Raw genomic sequence first — 18,238 nt, forward strand, 5'->3', positions numbered from 1 at the left:
AAAATACCACCTCTGAACAATCTTTGTTTTCTCACAAAAAGAACATACTGACCTATAATCTGTAAACATCCATCAGGATGAAATTCTCCAATATCACCAGTGCAAAACCACCTTTGGCCATTTTCATCCACAGAATAATCCTCTGCTGTCTTCTCTTCATTTTTAAAATATCCCATGGAGATATTTTGTCCACCAATCACGATTTCACCTCTGGGGTTTGGCTTGTCATGAATTGTATAACCACCTGGAAGCCATGAAATGAAATTAGTTACTGTTGTAACACAAAAAGTACTTGCATTAATTCTCAAAACTCCTATGCTAATAGGTTTCTGCGTATCAAATTTTATGTCACTTTATGGGAGAATATTAGTTTATATTTATTCACATTGACATGAGGATCATGGGTAACTGTACTTTCAGAAGTACCAAGGAAGGCTCAATGATGATCACCAACCACCACCTATGCAAACATTCCCAACAACCAAAAAATTTCACACTTAGAATATCATTAGAAGTTGGGCTTCACAGAACTCTGTTAAGACAAAAGTACCCCCAAGAAGGTTAACACTTGAAGCTGTTATAATTACTAATATGCCGATATTAATGCATTTCAGATTTTTTTCCTAAGGAGATTTTATTATTTTGTTATTAAATTTTATTTAAATTTTTATTGGGGCACCTAGGTGGCTCAGGGGTTGAGCCTCTGCCTTTGGCTCAGGTCATGATCCTGGGGTCCTGGGATCGAGCCTCGTATCAGGCTCCCCACAGGAAGCCTGCTTCTCCCTCTACCTATGTCTCTGCCTCTCTCTGTGTCTCTCATGAATAATAAAATCTTTAAAAAAATAAGAGAACACTGAAATAATTGACAATAACTCTAAAGTATTTTACCACTATTTGTTTCCTATTCATTACTGAATAAAGCTTACTTTAAGGGAAATATACAAAAAACCTGAATCCACAACCTGAAATGTTGGATTTTATGTCCTAAAAGGATTAAAGCAGAGTTCCTTTCATCTGTTAGCTGCTTTTAAATTTTTACACTAGACAACACTGCAGTTGGACAAAACCCACTGTATGTAAAACATTAAGCTCATTCCTATTATAGAAAGCACAGGTTCTGATTGATGGCAAGTGATGTGGAGCATTTTTTCATGTGCTTGATGGCCATGTGTAGGTCTTCTTTGGAGAAATGTCTGTTCATGTCTTCTGCCCATTTCATGACTGGATTGTTTCACTCATATGTGAAATATAAGAAAGAGTGCAAGGGACCATAAGGGAAGGAGGAGAAACTGAATGGAAAAAAATCAGAGAGGAAGACAAAACATGAAAGACACCCAACTCTGGGAAACAAATGAAGGGTTGCAGAAGGGGAGGAGATATGATGAGAGGAGCACCGAGTATTATACTATATGTTAGCAATTGAATTTAAGTAAAATATTACAAAAAAAGGAAGCAAAGTTTCCTTCTTAGCAAGGAAATCTCCAAATACATTTCCAAAAATGGACCCACTCCCCAAAACGGACATTAAAGCACAATTCCAGAAAATCAGAAAATGAAGATTAGAGGCAAAATTTGTCTTACCAAGTTGTAATGATATACTGTTATTTTCTCTGATTTCACGGCCTCATAAATAACTCATCTAATAAAACAACTGTGATGCTGAGGCTCAATACAGCCATGCCCATAGTGCCTATGTTCTCTGCGGATTTCTATCCTAGAACTGGAACAGCAATGACCATAGGAAGAATCAGGAGGGCTTACGCCCAAGATGTAAAACTCTTGGGAATGCAACTGGATTTCAAATGCCATTTTTTTTTTCAAATGCCATTTTTATAAAGAAGTGGCTGTCTGCTCATGGAGCACTGACAATAACACACATCATAAGAAAGTCACAGAGGAGAAACAATTTTAGGGACTTCGAGTTCATGTCAGATAGAGCCCATTCATTTTCTTGGGTTTGAACAACTTAAGGAAATTGTCCCTAGAAGGTCAATTAAATTTTCTGTCTATGGCTCCATCCCAAGGTGAGTAATTCCCTTTTGAAATGATTAGCTTTTTAATTGCTTTTGCTTTATCTGGCAAGGCCAGGCTGTTACATTATTTTGTGGTCAATGCACACATTTCGTGCTTTTCACAATTTTCATCAGGAAGACTGATGTATTTTTGTCTTCAGCTGATTTTTAAAAATTTTTTGTACATTTTTTATTGGAGTCGATTTGCCAACATATAGCATAATAACAGATCTTCTAAGCACAATATCTCCAAAGAAACAAGAGCTTTAAATGTCTTTAGCTGATTTGTCAAAAGGTGTATTACCCATGTATATAAAGTGCATGCTTCCCTTTGCAATTACATATACAAATAAAATTATCCAAACAGCAGGAGAATTGAGTCTCAACTGTGAAAATGTTTGCTGGGATCAAGAGCTAAGGGGTTGGGGTGTGTGTGTGTGTGATCAGTCTATCCCCTAAAAACCTGGGGTTTCCAGGCACTTGGGTGGCTTAGTGTTTGAGCGTCTGCCTTTAGCTCAGGGCATGATCCTGTGGTCCTGCAATAGAGTCCCGCATCAGGCTATCCGCAGGGAGTGCCTGCATCTATCTCCCTCTACCTATCTCTCTGCCTCTCTCCATGTGTCTCTCATGAATAAATGAATAAAATCTTAAAAGAAAAAAAAAACACATGGGATTTCATTTCCTGGCCCAACTAGCAAAGTTGAGCTTCAAATGTTAGGATATATCTCCTTCTCCAAACCCAGGGAATGCCCCACTAAGAAAGTTTTTCTTCTTTACCATCAAGTATTCTCAAGTTCACAATCATTGTGCCTAGATTCTAGAGATTTTCTTTTCATCTTCGGAACCTGAAGATGTTACTGAGGAGAAAGAAAGGACAAGGAATAAGCAGAAGGAGAGGCTCACTTGCTACCACAGACAACCTAACACTTTAAAGCCTGGGTATGTTGAGGCTCACAGTGGTTTTCAGCATTTGTCAAAGCAGTAGAGCTTGTCATAAAATTCTTACCTTCCTGCCAGTCTTTCAGCTTAATTTCACAGCAAATAAGAGGAGCTCCAACTCTGCCAGTAGTATAGTCAGTAACTATGAGGGAAAATGTAACAAAGACGTTAGCATACCACATTTCAGACTTGTGCCCAAGGGAAACCAGGAATACTGGAGTCAGAGCCGGAGTCTCACAGATGACAAGAAAGAGGCCATTGTGAGTGCAGAGCAAAGTGTAGTCAACATTTCAATATTTCAACTTCATTTCAACAGTGCAGTCAATTGCAGTGTTACATCATTTTTGCTTCTCAACAGGCTGTCTTTCAGATAATTAAGTACAAAATCCTCTGTTAAAGGAGGGGAGCTGGCTCCACCATTATCCACCTAGGATTCCAGTAAGACAGATTCAGATTGCAATTCCTTCTCTACCACTCACTGATGGACTATGTAACTTGGACAAATTACTTAACCCCACACAAAGCCTCCATTTCCTCATCTAATAAATGGAGAAAGTAAGGAAACCTACTTCTTGTAGGGATATGCCATAGGGATTAAATGAGAAGATGCTTGGAAGGTGCTTAACACTTGTTGGCACAAAATAAGTTTTCCATAAACATTAGCTGTTATTACCAAACATGATGATGGTGATGATGAGGAGGATGATGATGATGATGATACTCTCCTTTTGAAATCTGGATGCCCTGTTATGCATCATCAAGTATTATAGATCATCAATATTGTACCTAGCGTGAAACTAAGCACTGAAAAGAGAAAACATCTAAAGAAGGAGACTGTGCCCTCAGTGAACTTACAAACAACCTGGGCCAAAATGCACGTGAAACAACTTAGAACACATTTAAATCGTCACTTGCACGGTACCGGCAGTGAGCACAACAGCACCCCAGAGACTAGAAAGATCAATGTAAAATGAAATCATGCCTGGTTGGCTCAGTCAGTTGAGCATTTATTTTCGGCTGGGGTCATGATCCCAGGGTCCTGGGATTGAACCCCACATCAGGCTCCCTGCTCAGCAGAGAGCCTGTCTTTCCCTCTCCCTCTGCTGTTCCCCTGCTTGTGTGGCGCTCTCTCTCACTCTCTCTCTCTCTCTCTGTCAAATAAATAAAATCTTTGTTTAAAGAAACCATTGGGAAAGACTTAATTGAAGAGTTGGGCATAAAAAGGCAGCTGTGACCAGTTAGCCAAAAGGGCATTCTATGAGAAGGGAAGAGAAAATATAGATAGGTGAGAGCAAGAATGCCCACATGAGAAAGAATGAGGAGATTGGCTTGTCTGGAGAGCAGAGCCAGGTATGTATGTGGAGATGTGGGAAATAATGGATGGGGATGATGACGCCAGATCAAGGATGCCTGGAAAGCTAGGTTTGCCAGGGATGAAGCAGGCTTTGAGGTGGAGGTGTCTAACACAAGTACACGGGATCAGTCAGAAGTGATATCATAAAGTCAGGCACAGCAGTCCAAAGGCTGTTACCTCAGAGCAGTGTGAAGTAATAAAAGGCTCAATGCCAAAGTCAGCATGCAGGGGGGAGGAACAATCCAATGGAGAAGTGGGAGGACCCAACAGAAGTTAAAGACACTGAAAAATAAACAGATGACTTCAAAGCTAATGCCTTCAATGACCTTAAGGATGGTAATACCACTGTGTGCAAGCAAACAATCTGTGAGATGGAGAGATGGTATGGGATGATGGCACTGATTCTGGACACAGTTTAAGTAAAAGTGGGATAATCCCCAAAATATTACTTTACCCAGTATTTCCCAACCCAGGATGATTTTGCCCCTCAGGGGATATTTGGTAATGTTTCCAGTTGTTCTACTGTCACTACTGGGAGGAGTGAGTTACTCTTGGTATCCATCTGGCTGCTAAACATCTTTATGCACAGGAGAGCACAAACAATAAAGAACTATCTGGTTCAAAATTTCAGTAGTGCCAGGGTTGAGAAACCCTGCCAAAGGATGATGAAAATACCAGAAGAGAAAACAAACAAGAAGTCAGGACTGGGATATGCATTCAATAGGGAGCATAAGAATGATACTTTATTCCAAGAGTGTAGTTCTCCCAGGAAGTAATCATTTAGAGAGTAAAGATTAAAGGCCCAGGGTGAAGAATTCTGAGGACTGAGTGGCATCAATATTTACAGGGCTCCAAAATAAAGGGCACAAATGATGGTTCAAATAAAAATTTCAAAAAACTCCAACTATTCAAGGTTTGCCCTGAATCTGATATTACTTATGAGATATAAAAGTGCCATGGCTCCCAAAGCTAGTGTAAATGGGTTTTATTGGTGGCAACTGACATCGAATTATTTGCCATGTTACCAACACTCACCTTCAGTAACTGTTCCAGCGCCACATGATTCTGTCAGTCCATAACCTTGACCCACTGGGCAGCAGAAGCAGACATTCATGAATCGGTGTGTCTGTGGAGACAGTGGTGCTCCACCAGACAGCATCATGCGGACATTCCCTCCCAGCAAAGCCTTCACCTTTTTAAATAGTAACCTTGAAAAAAAGAGGAGGGGGGAATAATTTTAATACTGCATACATTGTTCTTGGTGACATCTTAATTTATAAGCTCTGAGTAAGATTTCTCAACTTTGGTTGGACACCTAAGTTTGAGAACCATCGTGGTGATTAACAAGAAGTTAACAAAGTGAGATGTTCACAAAACGCTTTGAAAAAAAATGCCAGAAAATGCCAGATGGTAGTCACACCTGTGGTGAGCTCAGCATAATGTACAGAGGGGTCGAATCACTCTGTTGTATGCCTGAAACTAAGGGAATGTTACATGTCAACTATATTTTAATTTTTCAAAATGCCAGAAAAACTCATAAAAATGCAAAAAAAAAGAGTGCAGTGTCAGGAAATTGCTTTCACATATAGTAAATGAAAGAAAACGATGATGTCAAAGGAAAATAAGTTACAGTTCTCTTTAGAACATTATCGATATTATTTCTCTCTTAATGGAAAATGTTTCCCTGTCTCCACCCCCAGCACTGCATTTTAAATAGCTGTTATATTCATCTACTTATTATACTGTTTTATGAATACAATAAATTAGAATCCTTCATGCATAATAAAATCTTGATCCACTTTTAGTTAGAAATGACCCTTAAGCTCAAATGTCTTGATTCAAAAGTCTAGTTCTTCTTCACAAGGCCAGATTTTAACATTGAATTTTAAATATTTACTCGATTATTAAAATTTGTTAAATTGCCAAGATCAGAGCTCAGGATCCTCTGTGTTGGCTATATAAGCAATGAGGGTTAGAAGCAAATAAAAGAGAAATGCAGCCTTATGATGATGGTGGTGATGCTCAAACTAAATTAACTTGCCAGTTACTTATTCAGTTTCCAGATATACATACGCAAGAAGATTTAAAGGCTCACACTACAGAGTCTATGAAATGTACTTACAGATTGCAAAGTGGCGCATCATATCCTTTTTTGATCTGTTCCAATTTGTAATCATACCCTAACTTGAACAGTGTTTTCTGAATATAATTCATCTCTTGGACTTTGCTCATAACATTCTTATAAATTCTATCCATGATTTCCTAAAAGGTAAGCAAAATATTCAATAATCTGAAAAGAATTACACCAACACTGAAACAGTCTTTAGGTGAAGATACCTTGTTTACGTCATCTTAGGTAAAAGTCTTCAGCACAATGGATATATTTATTATATGATTAATTTTACTAAATTTACTTGTTCATGATTTCAAAAAGACTAGGGACAAGTATAGGGGTTTTTCAGTTCTATACACTAACTTTATCTAAAAATTTTTTAATGTGGGATCCCTGGGTGGTGCAGCGGTTTAGCGCCTGCCTTTGGCCCAGGGCGCGATCCTGGAGACCCGGGATCGAATCCCACGTTGGGCTCCCAGTGCATGGAGTCTGCTTCTCTCTCTGCCTATGTCTCTGCCTCTCTCTCTCTCTCTCTCTCTCTCTCTCTCTCTCTCTCTCTCTCTCTCTGTGTGTGTGTGTGTGTGACTATCGTAAATAAATAAATAAATAATTTTAAAAAAATAATAAAAATTTTTTAATGTTAACAGGACTGTAATTCATTCACCTCCCCCATAAAAACCTTTTTTAATTCTTTTCTTTCAAATATATTCACTTATTTTCAAATAGCACCAGAACACCCAACTAGGGTGAATCTAATCCTGATGGCTTTTTTTCACTACTACCTTGTGACTCAGTGCATGGCAGAAAGATTTACAGTATTTCTTTTTTTTTTTTGATTTACAGTATTTCTTTAAAAAGTTTACTTACAGAGTTTTCTAGAGTTTTAGGTCCCTATAATTTAGGCATTTTGATTCCCTTTCCATAGAACCTAACTAAGATAACAAAAAAGAATATAGGATTCTTGCTCACAGCTCCTTGGAAAACTAAAAGCAGGACAAGGTTTGGGAGATAGTGACTCCCAAGATAATATATTTAAACAAATAGATAAGCAAAAAAGCCCAGACTATCACTAAATGTTTTCTAGAAATGTTTTTGTTAATCACAAATTAACAAGAATTATTGCACAAAGCACATCTATTTATAAATATCTGGTTTTAAATATTTAAAGTAGCCATTAGGGTAAATTCAGTTGTGCTACAATGAATAACTTTATGAATGGCTCTTCCAATATGAGAATAGAGCTGTTCACAAATGAAGACAACAAAACCATCTTTTACATTATGCTAAACGAAATAAGACAGACGGAAAAAGACAAATACTGTATGATCTCACTTATATGTGGAGTTTAAAACAGCCAAACTCAGTAACAGAGAGTGGACTGGTGGTTGCCAGAAGCAAGAGGGTGGCAGAAATAGGAGATATTGGTCTAAGAGTACAAACTTACAGGTAGAAGATTAGTTAAGTCCTGGGGATGTAATGTACAGCACAGCATGGTAACTATAGCTAACACTGTATTGTATATTTGAAAGTTGCTAAGAGTAGGTTTTTTTTTTTTAATTTTATTTATTTATTTATGATAGTCAGAGAGAGAGAGAGAGAGGCAGAGACACAGGCAGAGGGAGAAGCAGGCTCCATGCACCGGAGCCCGATGTGGGATTCGATCCCGGGTCTCCAGGATTGCGCCCCGGGCCAAAGGCAGGCGCCAAACCGCTGCGCCACCCAGGGATCCCCTAAGAGTAGGTTTTAAATGTTCTCATCACACACACATATAAATGGTAACTATGTGAGGTGATGGGTGCATTTCACAACTTATACATATATCAAATCATCACATTGTATACTTTAAACTGATACAATGTTACATCAATTGTATCTCAATAAAACTAATGGGGGTGCAGAGAAGCTACTACAGGATTCAAGCATAGTACAATGTAGTTCTGTCCATTTCCACAGATGGAATCATTATTATATAACTGAAATATTTGACTAGATCTGTGATTGAGAAATTCCAAAAGTTCCCTAAAAGACTTTTAATATCCCGTAACTACCCCTCTTATAAAAGTGAACAGGATGTTGGGTGGGAAAAAAAGCATATGGGAATGAGACAGATGTGTGAGAACTACCTCCACTGCTCCTTCCAGTAGATGCAAGTCATAGGCACAGAAAGGCCTCAGTGAGTAAGGAACATAAATGATACAGTTACAATAAGTTGGCAGAATTTATTGTTAGTACATGAAGTCACCCTCTACTTCAACCTGATAATTACATGATGTTCAACTGAGTCACTGCTTATAAGAAGCAGTGATTTATTCTAAATTCCCTCTTTTGACTATGTGAATATGTGATACTAAATGAATCTTTTATTCTGACCCAGTAAAGAAAATATAATCTATCAATTCTTGGTGTGTGTGTATATATATGTGTGTGTGTGTGTATATATATATATATATATATACACACACACACACACACATATAGGCCTTTTTTAAGGCCTATCTACAGAGGAGGAGGAGGAGCTAAGGGAACCAACAAAGTTGGGTGAAGCATCAGTGACCACCAATATGGGAGATGGCTTATTATCCCTAGATCCGAAGAGGTAAGTGGAGAGAAGTATTACTGGAACCTGGTTAGGACAACAGCTATGGGCAAGGCCTGGTTACAGCCAAGGGTAAAGAGATTGTCCAATGGGCATCTGACAACTTTCCAAAAATCACAGCCCAGAAGGGAAGGAGAAAAGGCACTAAGTGCGCAGAATACCCCCTTCTCTCCTCCTGTCCTGTGATCTCTCCTGAGTGCCAAATAATTGGCTGAACCCAACCAGAAATCGGAAGTCAAGCAATGCCCTGGTAACTCATCCACAGAAGTTAGCCTTCTAAGACACAAAGTAAAGAAGAATGGCCAATGTCCAATTAGAAGATACACAGCCTATCAGCTAACTCCTGTTTATTCTTCATTCCTAAATTCAGATAGTACTTCCTATAGTCTATGGCCCCTTTTTTTCCCTACGTTCTCTGATACGGTTTACTAGGGACCCCTGCACTTTGGGTAATAAACCCAAAATACTGCTTCCCCAACCAAAAGAATCCTAAGCAGACAGACATAGTCATTAAGACAACTCAGTTCACACTTGAACTCTAGCATCTATGGGCTCTGTGACCTCAGGCAAGTTTTTTCCTTTATGAAACTGGGAAAACAGGATCCACCTAGAAGAGTCTTAGGGAGGATTAAATGAGAGAATTCATCTAAAGCACTTAGCACAGTGCCTAGAACACAGTAAGCAGGTGTGCTATCATTAGCATCACTTTCTTATGCTTTAATGAGAAGCTTCTTGAAGCTTGTAAACTTGCTGAATTCTACAGCACCTCTAAACAAAAAGACAAAGGTTACTCTGACCTATCTTAATTCTTTGGTCATTTGGTAATTCTGTAGTTAGAAGCTTAAAAAAAAGTTACTTCCATCTCTAATTCTTAGAAAACTTGGGTTTTCTAATCTAATCACAATCTAATCTCTGACTTTCCATGTGCAAAAATAGTTCTGAGAAAGATACTGGGATAAGACTTCAAATCTGATCATAATATAAGCAAGTCATGATACACAGTCCCACTAGAGTTCCCAAGCCTAAAAGTACTAGAATATATTTGATTATGCAAGTATGAAACATGGTGTTAAGTATTTCAGAATTTATTAGTAAAAGGCCAAAAAATGAAACACCTGGGTGGCTCAGTTGGTTAAGCATCTGCCTTGGGCTCAGTCATGGGGTCCCGGGATTGAGCCCTGCATCGGGTTCCCCGCTCAGCAAGGAGCCTGCTTCTCCCCCTCCCTCCTCTCTCTTAAATAAATAAGTAAAATCTTTTTTTTTTTTAAAGGCCAACAACCTGTATCATCTTTTCGTAAAAGGCACTATTTCACATAAGGATTTTAAATATCTAGAAGTTATCTTTTTTTCTCTGGAAGCTCTCTTCAGTGCCAGTTTCCTGGTCACTCTAAGGGCTGGGAGGCTCAGATCCGAGACTCAGTTCCATAACATTGGATATGCTGTGTTGGTTCTCTGGGATGGCCTACGTTTCATGTTTTTTTTTTTTTTTTTTTAAAAATCATGAAACAAAAATGATCTTTAGAATCTCTTCTACCTTTGAAACATTTTTTTTCCTTTGAAACATTATGACTGATTCTCACATGAGGTGATCTGAACTCAGGTCATTTTTAGCCCTTGATTGTCAAGTATCAGCACCACTTAAGCAGGCATACATTTCAGAAGCTTGCCATCTAATCCTTCCCAATGCTTATGAGAGATTTAGATGAACACATTTGCCATAATTCCCAACAAAGTAAAATCAAAATTTAAAACCATACACAAGTCCCTTAGAGTATTACTCTTTAAAAAGTCTGAGTGGGAGCAGTAAATGATATTTACAATCTATACTCACTGGAACAGCTGCCATGAGTGTAGGCTTCAGTACAGTACAGTCTCCTTTGCTTCCTTTTTTAATTTTGCTGGACTACATTAAAGAAAAAGTAAATACAATCAGGAAAGCCAACCTTCACAAAAAAAAAAAATGCTGTAATTTGAGGACTAACACTGACAGTGACAAATTCACACATGGAATTTGCTCCTCTACTGCCCTGGGATTTACCGGTTCAAATTTTCATAACCTACAAAAGTCTAGAACGTAAGTGTTTTAGCCTGTAGATTAGTTCTTCTAGCACGATTTCAGCCTTCCTGTGAGCTGAAATGTTGATTCAGAACAAAGGAGAATGAGATATTTTGGTAAACTGAGCATTCTTATTTATGACATATCGACCACAGCACAAACCATCCATCTAAAAAAAAAAAAAAAAGGAAAGAAAAACAGAAACCCTCAACTAAGGTATATTGAGCACTAAAACAAAATTGAATGTTCTTTGATTACCCAAATGGTAAAGCCACCTCTCAAAGTCACTGCTATCAACTAACATCATACAAAAACACTCATTTGATAACATTTTGGTTGACAGAATATTGAAGACACTGCCAGTGACCATGTAGGGATATGTATGTATGTGTGTGTGTATATATGTATATATATATACACACATATATGTATATATATGTATATATATGGATATATATGTATATATATGTAAATGTGTATGTATTATGTCTTTCTTGTGTTTTATTTCTCACACAAATACTTTGGGATTTCAAATGTCAGGTCAGCAGGTGGAACCACTGATAAGGGAGCCCACTGAAAAAGGGAGATTAAAATAAGAAACTGGCTGGGGTGCCTGGGTCATTCAGTTGGTTGGGCTTCTGACTCTTGATTTTGGCTTAGGTCATGATCTCAGGTCATGAAATCGAGCCCTATGTCAGGCTCACATAGCTGGTGTGGAGCCTGCTTAAGATTCTCTCTCTGCCTCCCTCCTCCTCTGCTCCCCTCTCCCTAAAAACAATTTAAATAAATAAAATTTACAAGTGAAAATAAGAATCTGCTGTAATGCAGTTCATTAGTCTATAGTTCAGATGTAGGCTCTGTGAGTCATGTTGACACAGGCAGGAAGAAAACCAACTCTTAAGAAACAGTGTGATCTGCCAGCAGCACCAGCCTCGTCATTTAGAAGGTTCTGCTGGCAGAACTCAATTGCTTTTATCCTACTTTAAGACGGATAAGGGAAATAAAAAAACTACTTGTTTCATGTATGTGCAAGCGTGTGCACATTTGCAGGTGGAAACCTACATCCCCACATACATACCACACAAGGGAGAGCTGCCCTGTGGAGACATAGATGGACTCTTATGTCCTTCGAGTAAGAGCTGTCTCCCCCCGCCCCGACTGTGGTCCTGACCACTTGTTGCTTTAGAGAGCTGTTCCAGGGAGCAGTAGCCACAAGGAGCCCCTCCTCACTATCTTTATTACTCTGGGTAATGGTATCAGTTAGTTCTCTCGTCTCTTTAAAAAAAACAAAACAGTTTATTTATTCATGAGACACACAGAGAGAGAGAGAGAGAGAGAGAGAGAGAGAGAGAGAGAGAGGCAGAGACACAGGCAGAGGGAGAAGCAGGCTCCATGCAGGGAGCCTGATGTGGGACTCGATCCCGGGACTCCAGGATCACACCCTGGACTGAAGGTGGTGCTAAACCACTGAGCCACCCAGGCATCCCTAGTTCTCTTGTCTTAATCACAACTGCAATAACCCTAGTTATGACAACATCACAATTATCTGCTGGCTTCATATGGGGTGCCTCAAGCCTCCCCCATCTTTCTGATTTCTGATGTGATGTAGATTCCTGGGTTTTAGATTCTTGAGATTGAGACTCTTTATTATAAAATTCATGAAAAGGGTGGATGGGACATTCAGTCCATCTGCCCACTTCCCTACATCGAGGCAACTGTTTTCAGAAAGGCAGTGAAAACAAGGGTTGCTAGTCCCGGGCTTCCGAACTTTCCTGGGGGGGCGGGGGTGAATCACACTCAAAACTTACTGAAATTCTTTTCACATTTTCAAAATATATTAAGCATAAGAAAAACCCACTGCAGTGCATTGAAATGTAATCACCACAGATTTTTCTTTTTCTTTACCATTATAAAGTCCCCTACAAATTTTGTTTTACAATTCAAGCCGCAGTTTCATTCACAGGTCTATTTTAAACTCAACTTGAGCAAGTCTGGTTTATTAGTTTACTTCATTACTTATTCTCTCCACCCTGTTCTAACAGATCTTAAATGTGAACTTTCTGTTGAGTGGTTAATCCAGTAGCTTTCCAACTTACAAACAGGTTGTGTTCTTTAAAGTATCAAGTATGTAGCTGTTTAGAACACAAAACATTTTCTCATGAAAAAGCCACTTAAAAGCAGTGGTTGGGGGATGCCTGGGTGGCTCAGGGGTTGAGCATCTGCCTTCAGCTCAGGGGGAGTCCCACATCGGGCTCCCTGCATGAACCCTGCTTCTACTCCCTCTGCTTATGTCTCTGTTTCTCTCTGTGTGTGTCTCCCATGAATAAATAAATCTTTTTTTTTTTTAAAGAGGTGGTTGGATTATCCTGGGGGTTGGGGGGAGGTGGTCATAACTAGGAAGGGACATGAGGGATATTCTGGAATCCTAGAAATGTCCTTTTTCTCTTAAGATTCATTTATTTATATTAGAGTGAAGAGAGGGGCAGAGGGAGAGGGAGAGACAGAATCTCAGATTCCCCACTGAGCATGGAGCCTGATGCAGGGCTCCATCTCACGACCCTGAGATCATGACCTGAGCTGAAATCAAGAGTCAGACTCGACCAACTGAGACACCCAAGTGCCCCAGTGTTTTTTTTTTTAATCTAGATACTGATGGCCACAGAAGCCTCTATGTGTATATTAAATCCAATCAAGTGGCGCATGTAAGATTTGTGCACGTTAAGTTATACATCCAAAAACAAATTTTCAAAAAGATGGTTGGAATCTCAAATTCAGACACATCCAATTAACCTTTCTGCCTTAATATTACATAACTAACCTAATCTCTCCTAAAATGGTAATTCTACCAAAAAAAAGTATAATAATTTCTAATTGTGAGCATCAAGGACCACGTCTTCTTGCCAACTGCATGCTTTACAGACACTCCCAAATAAAAGACAGCACTGCCTAAATCATAGTGGGCCCCTACGGGCAGAAGTGTCAGAAGCTGCCCCAAGAATCAAGTCATTCCACCTACACTCAGTTTATCCCTCAGCATTTGGGACCTCACAGCAACATTAGAAACTCTTTTTTGCCCCAATGTCTGGCTGACACTTTTCTATAGCAACTCATCCAAAGAACAAACTCCATGTAACTGTGGACAGTAGGTACTAGATGTGTGATTTCGAATGGGCTTCCAATACAGGAGTGAGCTCTACCATTGTTGGCCTTCCTACTGTCAACAGCAGGGAGAAGGGAGAACCTGGACTCAGGGCACAAAGCCAAGCATTGCCTTTGGATATGCAACACTACTTTCCACGATGATGGAGATGCTTGGTCCCTGTGCTGTCCAGTGTGGGAGCTGCTAGTGACACGTAACTATTGAGACCTTGAAATGTGGCTAGGGCAACTGAGTGGTGAAATTCTGCTCATCTAATTGTGATGATCTCTTCTTCAGTATGTGGCTAGTGAATACCACAGTGCTAGAGAAACCGCAGAGTCAAACTGGGCCCCAATCCTCCCACCACATCGCCTCCCAAAAAACCTACCACTATTTGCAGATCATGTATCAAAAAGGTTCAGTGCATTCATGCTCTCTATCCTAGCTATCCAGAATCAACATCTAATAAAGACAAGATGAATTAGTTTCAAATCATTTAAAAAGATGTATAGTGATGCTAACAAATCCACAAGATTATTTTCTGCAGCTACATATTTGCCCATGGGAGCTATTTCTGATGTCAGGGAGAAGGCTTTCACAGAATTAAAATATCTCCAGTTTCAGTAATTCGTTGTCAGCCAAACAATGCCACTTAATATGATCATGCCAGTATAGTGAAAAGCTTGTCACCTGGTCAGAGAGTGTAAGTGGAGAAGAATATCCAATCCTACAGCCATAGGTAAAGCAAGATATCTCTGCTGTCAATTCTAGTACATGAGCCAGAGGCAAATAGCCAATGTATGTGTCCTTTGGTCTAAAACAAAATGAGAAAAACACTTTAGCCATTCTTAAAAAGGTGTGATAATTAGAAACATCAATAATCTTGCCATTTTAATACAGATCGAGTTTAGAGAATGCCAAACATGAGCTCTGATCTTTAAGAAGAAAGTGGAAGAATTCTCTCTTACCCCAGTCCAGGAATTCTCTCACACTGGCCTGTCATTCCAGCTATCAAATTGCTATGGTGCATCATCACTCCCTTGGGTCGGCCAGTAGAACCACTGGTATACATGACAATAGCCATGTCCGAAGGAGTTGGTCTATTTGGAGGGACGCTCACTAAACAAATGAAAGAGAACCATATTTTCTTCAGTTTAAAAGTTAGATTGCTAAACAAAGATGAAGATTTTTAAGATTTTTTGCATCATGATAAACTACGTAGAATACTCTCTCCTGATAATCACACAAAGTACCGATCAAACTGTGGTTACCTGCAATGAGAATTTCAAACTCAATTTGGCCCATTTTCTGGATGCTCAACCCAATTCCTGTCTACTCCTGCCTTTCCACTGTGTTGAGGAAAGCTATCCAGGACTTTGAAGAATCGGGAGGATAGAGTATTGTGTGCAAACTCCTCAGGCCTCAGTCTTCTCATCTTTAAAATGTGATGGCTGGACCTGATTGTGACTCTTAACTACTGGTGGGCATGAGAATCACCCATGGAACTTAAACAAAAACACTCTCTATCTCTGGTCCCTAGCTCTGAAAACTCTGTGTCTGGAATGGGGTGAAGGCTCCACAGGTGACATACACATGCCTGATTGGAAACCACTGGACCTGATCTTTTTTTTACCTGGTTATAAAAATAATTGTATTTTATTAAAAAACTGAACCATGGACACTGAGTTAGATAATCATTATACATTTAACAGATTATTTTAAGATTAGCTTCCAAGCAACAAGTAAAATCCAAAGAACACCAAACCAAAATTAACCTTTTCTACTGTTTTTATCATTGCTTCTTGAAATCTCTATAGGAAATCATTTTTGCAAAGTACTGAATGTGCAGTTAGATGAAAAGAATGGTATAAGAGGTCCTTTCTCTCTGACTCACTCGCTCACTCATGCCTCTAGTTAGAACACTTGTCATGTGCCTGGCTTTGGGACTCTTTTGGGTCTTCCAGATTTAGTGCCTATTGCCCTATCGGGATTGGATTATACTTTGATTCTGTTTAATCAAAATTAGATGGGAATTTTCAGATACTGAGAGAGAAAGGGAGAGAGAGACCATGTGGAGGGGTTTATAAGCACTTCACTCCCTACCAAAGGTAATATCTAGATAGTATCTAAGCTTCATTCTGTCTGAAAGCAGGGGTGTTTAATCATCTTAGAAGTCCTGAGCTCCAGTGCTATCTTTGCTTACTGAATGACTGGAAGAGGAAAATAGAGAGGTCTTTATTAGACACAGCCATCTTGAACAGGGGTCAGCAGACTCTTTTTGCAAAGGACCAGACAGTAAATATTTTAGGCTTTGAGGGCCATACAGACTCTGCCAAAACTACCCAGCCATAGACACTTGTTAAATAGTCATGATGGTGTTCCAGTCCAACTTTATTTACAGAAACAGACAGCAGGCTGTAATTTACTGACCTCTATGCTAAAGTTGTGCTTCTCAAACTATGTGTTGTGAGGACCTCCCCCCCCAATAATTTATGGATGGATGCTTTTGGAAAATACAATAAAAATGTGTTATTGGGAAAAGGAAATTAAGATAACATACGCACTTAAAAAGGTTAGATTAAAAAAAAACAGACAACACATTACATTTCAATAAATACAATTAGAATAGTCATACACAGAGAAAGTGAATTAGAAAAACTAAATATTGCTTGAAAGTATCTTCTAGCCTACCAGTAAAGAGAACTGATATTATCAACATTACATTTTTGTCATTCTACGATACTAACAGTTGAGTAAAATTGAAACTCCCTGTTTATTAAGTGCCTAGATGCACACTCTAAGCAAATGCTGGATATGTCAGTATTTTAAAACTGTAATGTGACATAAATTTGTTTCTTGCTGTTAATTTATCTACTATGGGCTGACAAGTGTTATGTGGATGAGAATGTTTATCTAAACTGCTTCTATGTTTTAAAAATAGCTTTATTGAAGTATATTTGATACACAAAGAACTGCACATATTTAACACATACAATTTGGTATCTGGACATATGCAAACACCTGTGCTACCATCTCCATGATCAGGATAACAGACCTCTCCATCCATCACTTCCCTCCATTTCCTTGTGTTCCATTGTTGTTGTTGACTTGATCTGTCAGGTGACTTCAACTCCACAATTCTAACATGCTAATTTTAAACAGCACACTGAGCCTTCCACTTTCAAGGTAGTATATTGTAGTAAGCTTTTAACCTCCTTTCAATTGCAGGATACACCAAAATGGCCAAGAATCCACAGTCACATTATCAAAATTAAATAAACATTTTATAAGATTGGTAGATTTTTAAAAATCAGCTTATAGGGCAGCCTGGGTGGCTCAGCAGTTTAGTGCTGCCTTCAGCCCAGGGCATGATCCTGGAGACCTGGGATCAAGTCCCATGTCAGGCTACCTGCTTGGAGCCTGCTTCTCCCTCTGCCTGTGTCTCTGTCTCTGTCTGTCTGTCTGTCTCTCTCTTTCTCTGTGTCTCTCTCATGAATAAATAAATTAAATCTTTAAAAAAATAAAATAAAAATCAGCTTATATTCTTTGTGGTACTATAATGGTGATCCTGTAGTGGTGGTGCTAAAATGGTGATACCAAAGATTATACATTTGTCCAAATCCACAGAAAGTACAGCACAAAGAGTAAACTCCAATGTAACCTATGGGCTTTGGATGATAATGATGTGTCAGAGTAGATCCATCAATCGTAAGAAATGTACCACTCTGATGAGAGATGCTGGTAAAATGGAGGAGCCTATGCATTGTAGAGGCAGGGAGTGTATGGGAAACCTCTGTATCTTCTCCCCACTTTTGCCATGAACCTAAAACCGCTCTACAAAATAAACTCTATTTTTTAAAAATCCGTTAACAAAAATGAATTACATTTTTATGTACCAGTTAACTTTAAAAATTTAAAGTGTGATTTACCACCACAATAACCAAAGATAAAGTTTTACTTAAATTGGGTAATGCTAATATCCTTAAAGATATCTACTGTCGGAGTGCCTGGCTGGCTCAGTAGGAAGAG

At 38.9% G+C, this 18,238-nt stretch overlaps 1 protein-coding gene across 4 annotated transcripts in view; it reads right to left on the minus strand.

Moving 5' to 3' along the window:
- Window positions 1–18,238, minus strand: part of ACSL4 (acyl-CoA synthetase long chain family member 4) — a 79,592-nt gene that overhangs the window by 17,405 nt on the left and 43,949 nt on the right. For 3 of the 4 annotated variants that reach the window (XM_025431460.3, XM_025431461.3, XM_035711539.2), the window contains 7 exons: window positions 15,178–15,328; window positions 14,900–15,023; window positions 10,846–10,917; window positions 6,428–6,567; window positions 5,341–5,513; window positions 3,019–3,093; window positions 53–244 (listed from right to left, as the gene is read on the minus strand). In XM_025431460.3, the coding sequence (XP_025287245.1) occupies window positions 53–244; window positions 3,019–3,093; window positions 5,341–5,513; window positions 6,428–6,567; window positions 10,846–10,917; window positions 14,900–15,023; window positions 15,178–15,328 (927 nt within the window). The remainder of the gene's footprint in view (window positions 1–52; window positions 245–3,018; window positions 3,094–5,340; window positions 5,514–6,427; window positions 6,568–10,845; window positions 10,918–14,899; window positions 15,024–15,177; window positions 15,329–18,238) is intronic. The other variant, XM_049107941.1, reaches the window with a different exon arrangement.

Source organism: Canis lupus, chromosome X (genome assembly GCF_003254725.2).
Source record: "Canis lupus dingo isolate Sandy chromosome X, ASM325472v2, whole genome shotgun sequence".
Lineage (NCBI taxonomy): Eukaryota > Metazoa > Chordata > Mammalia > Carnivora > Canidae > Canis > Canis lupus.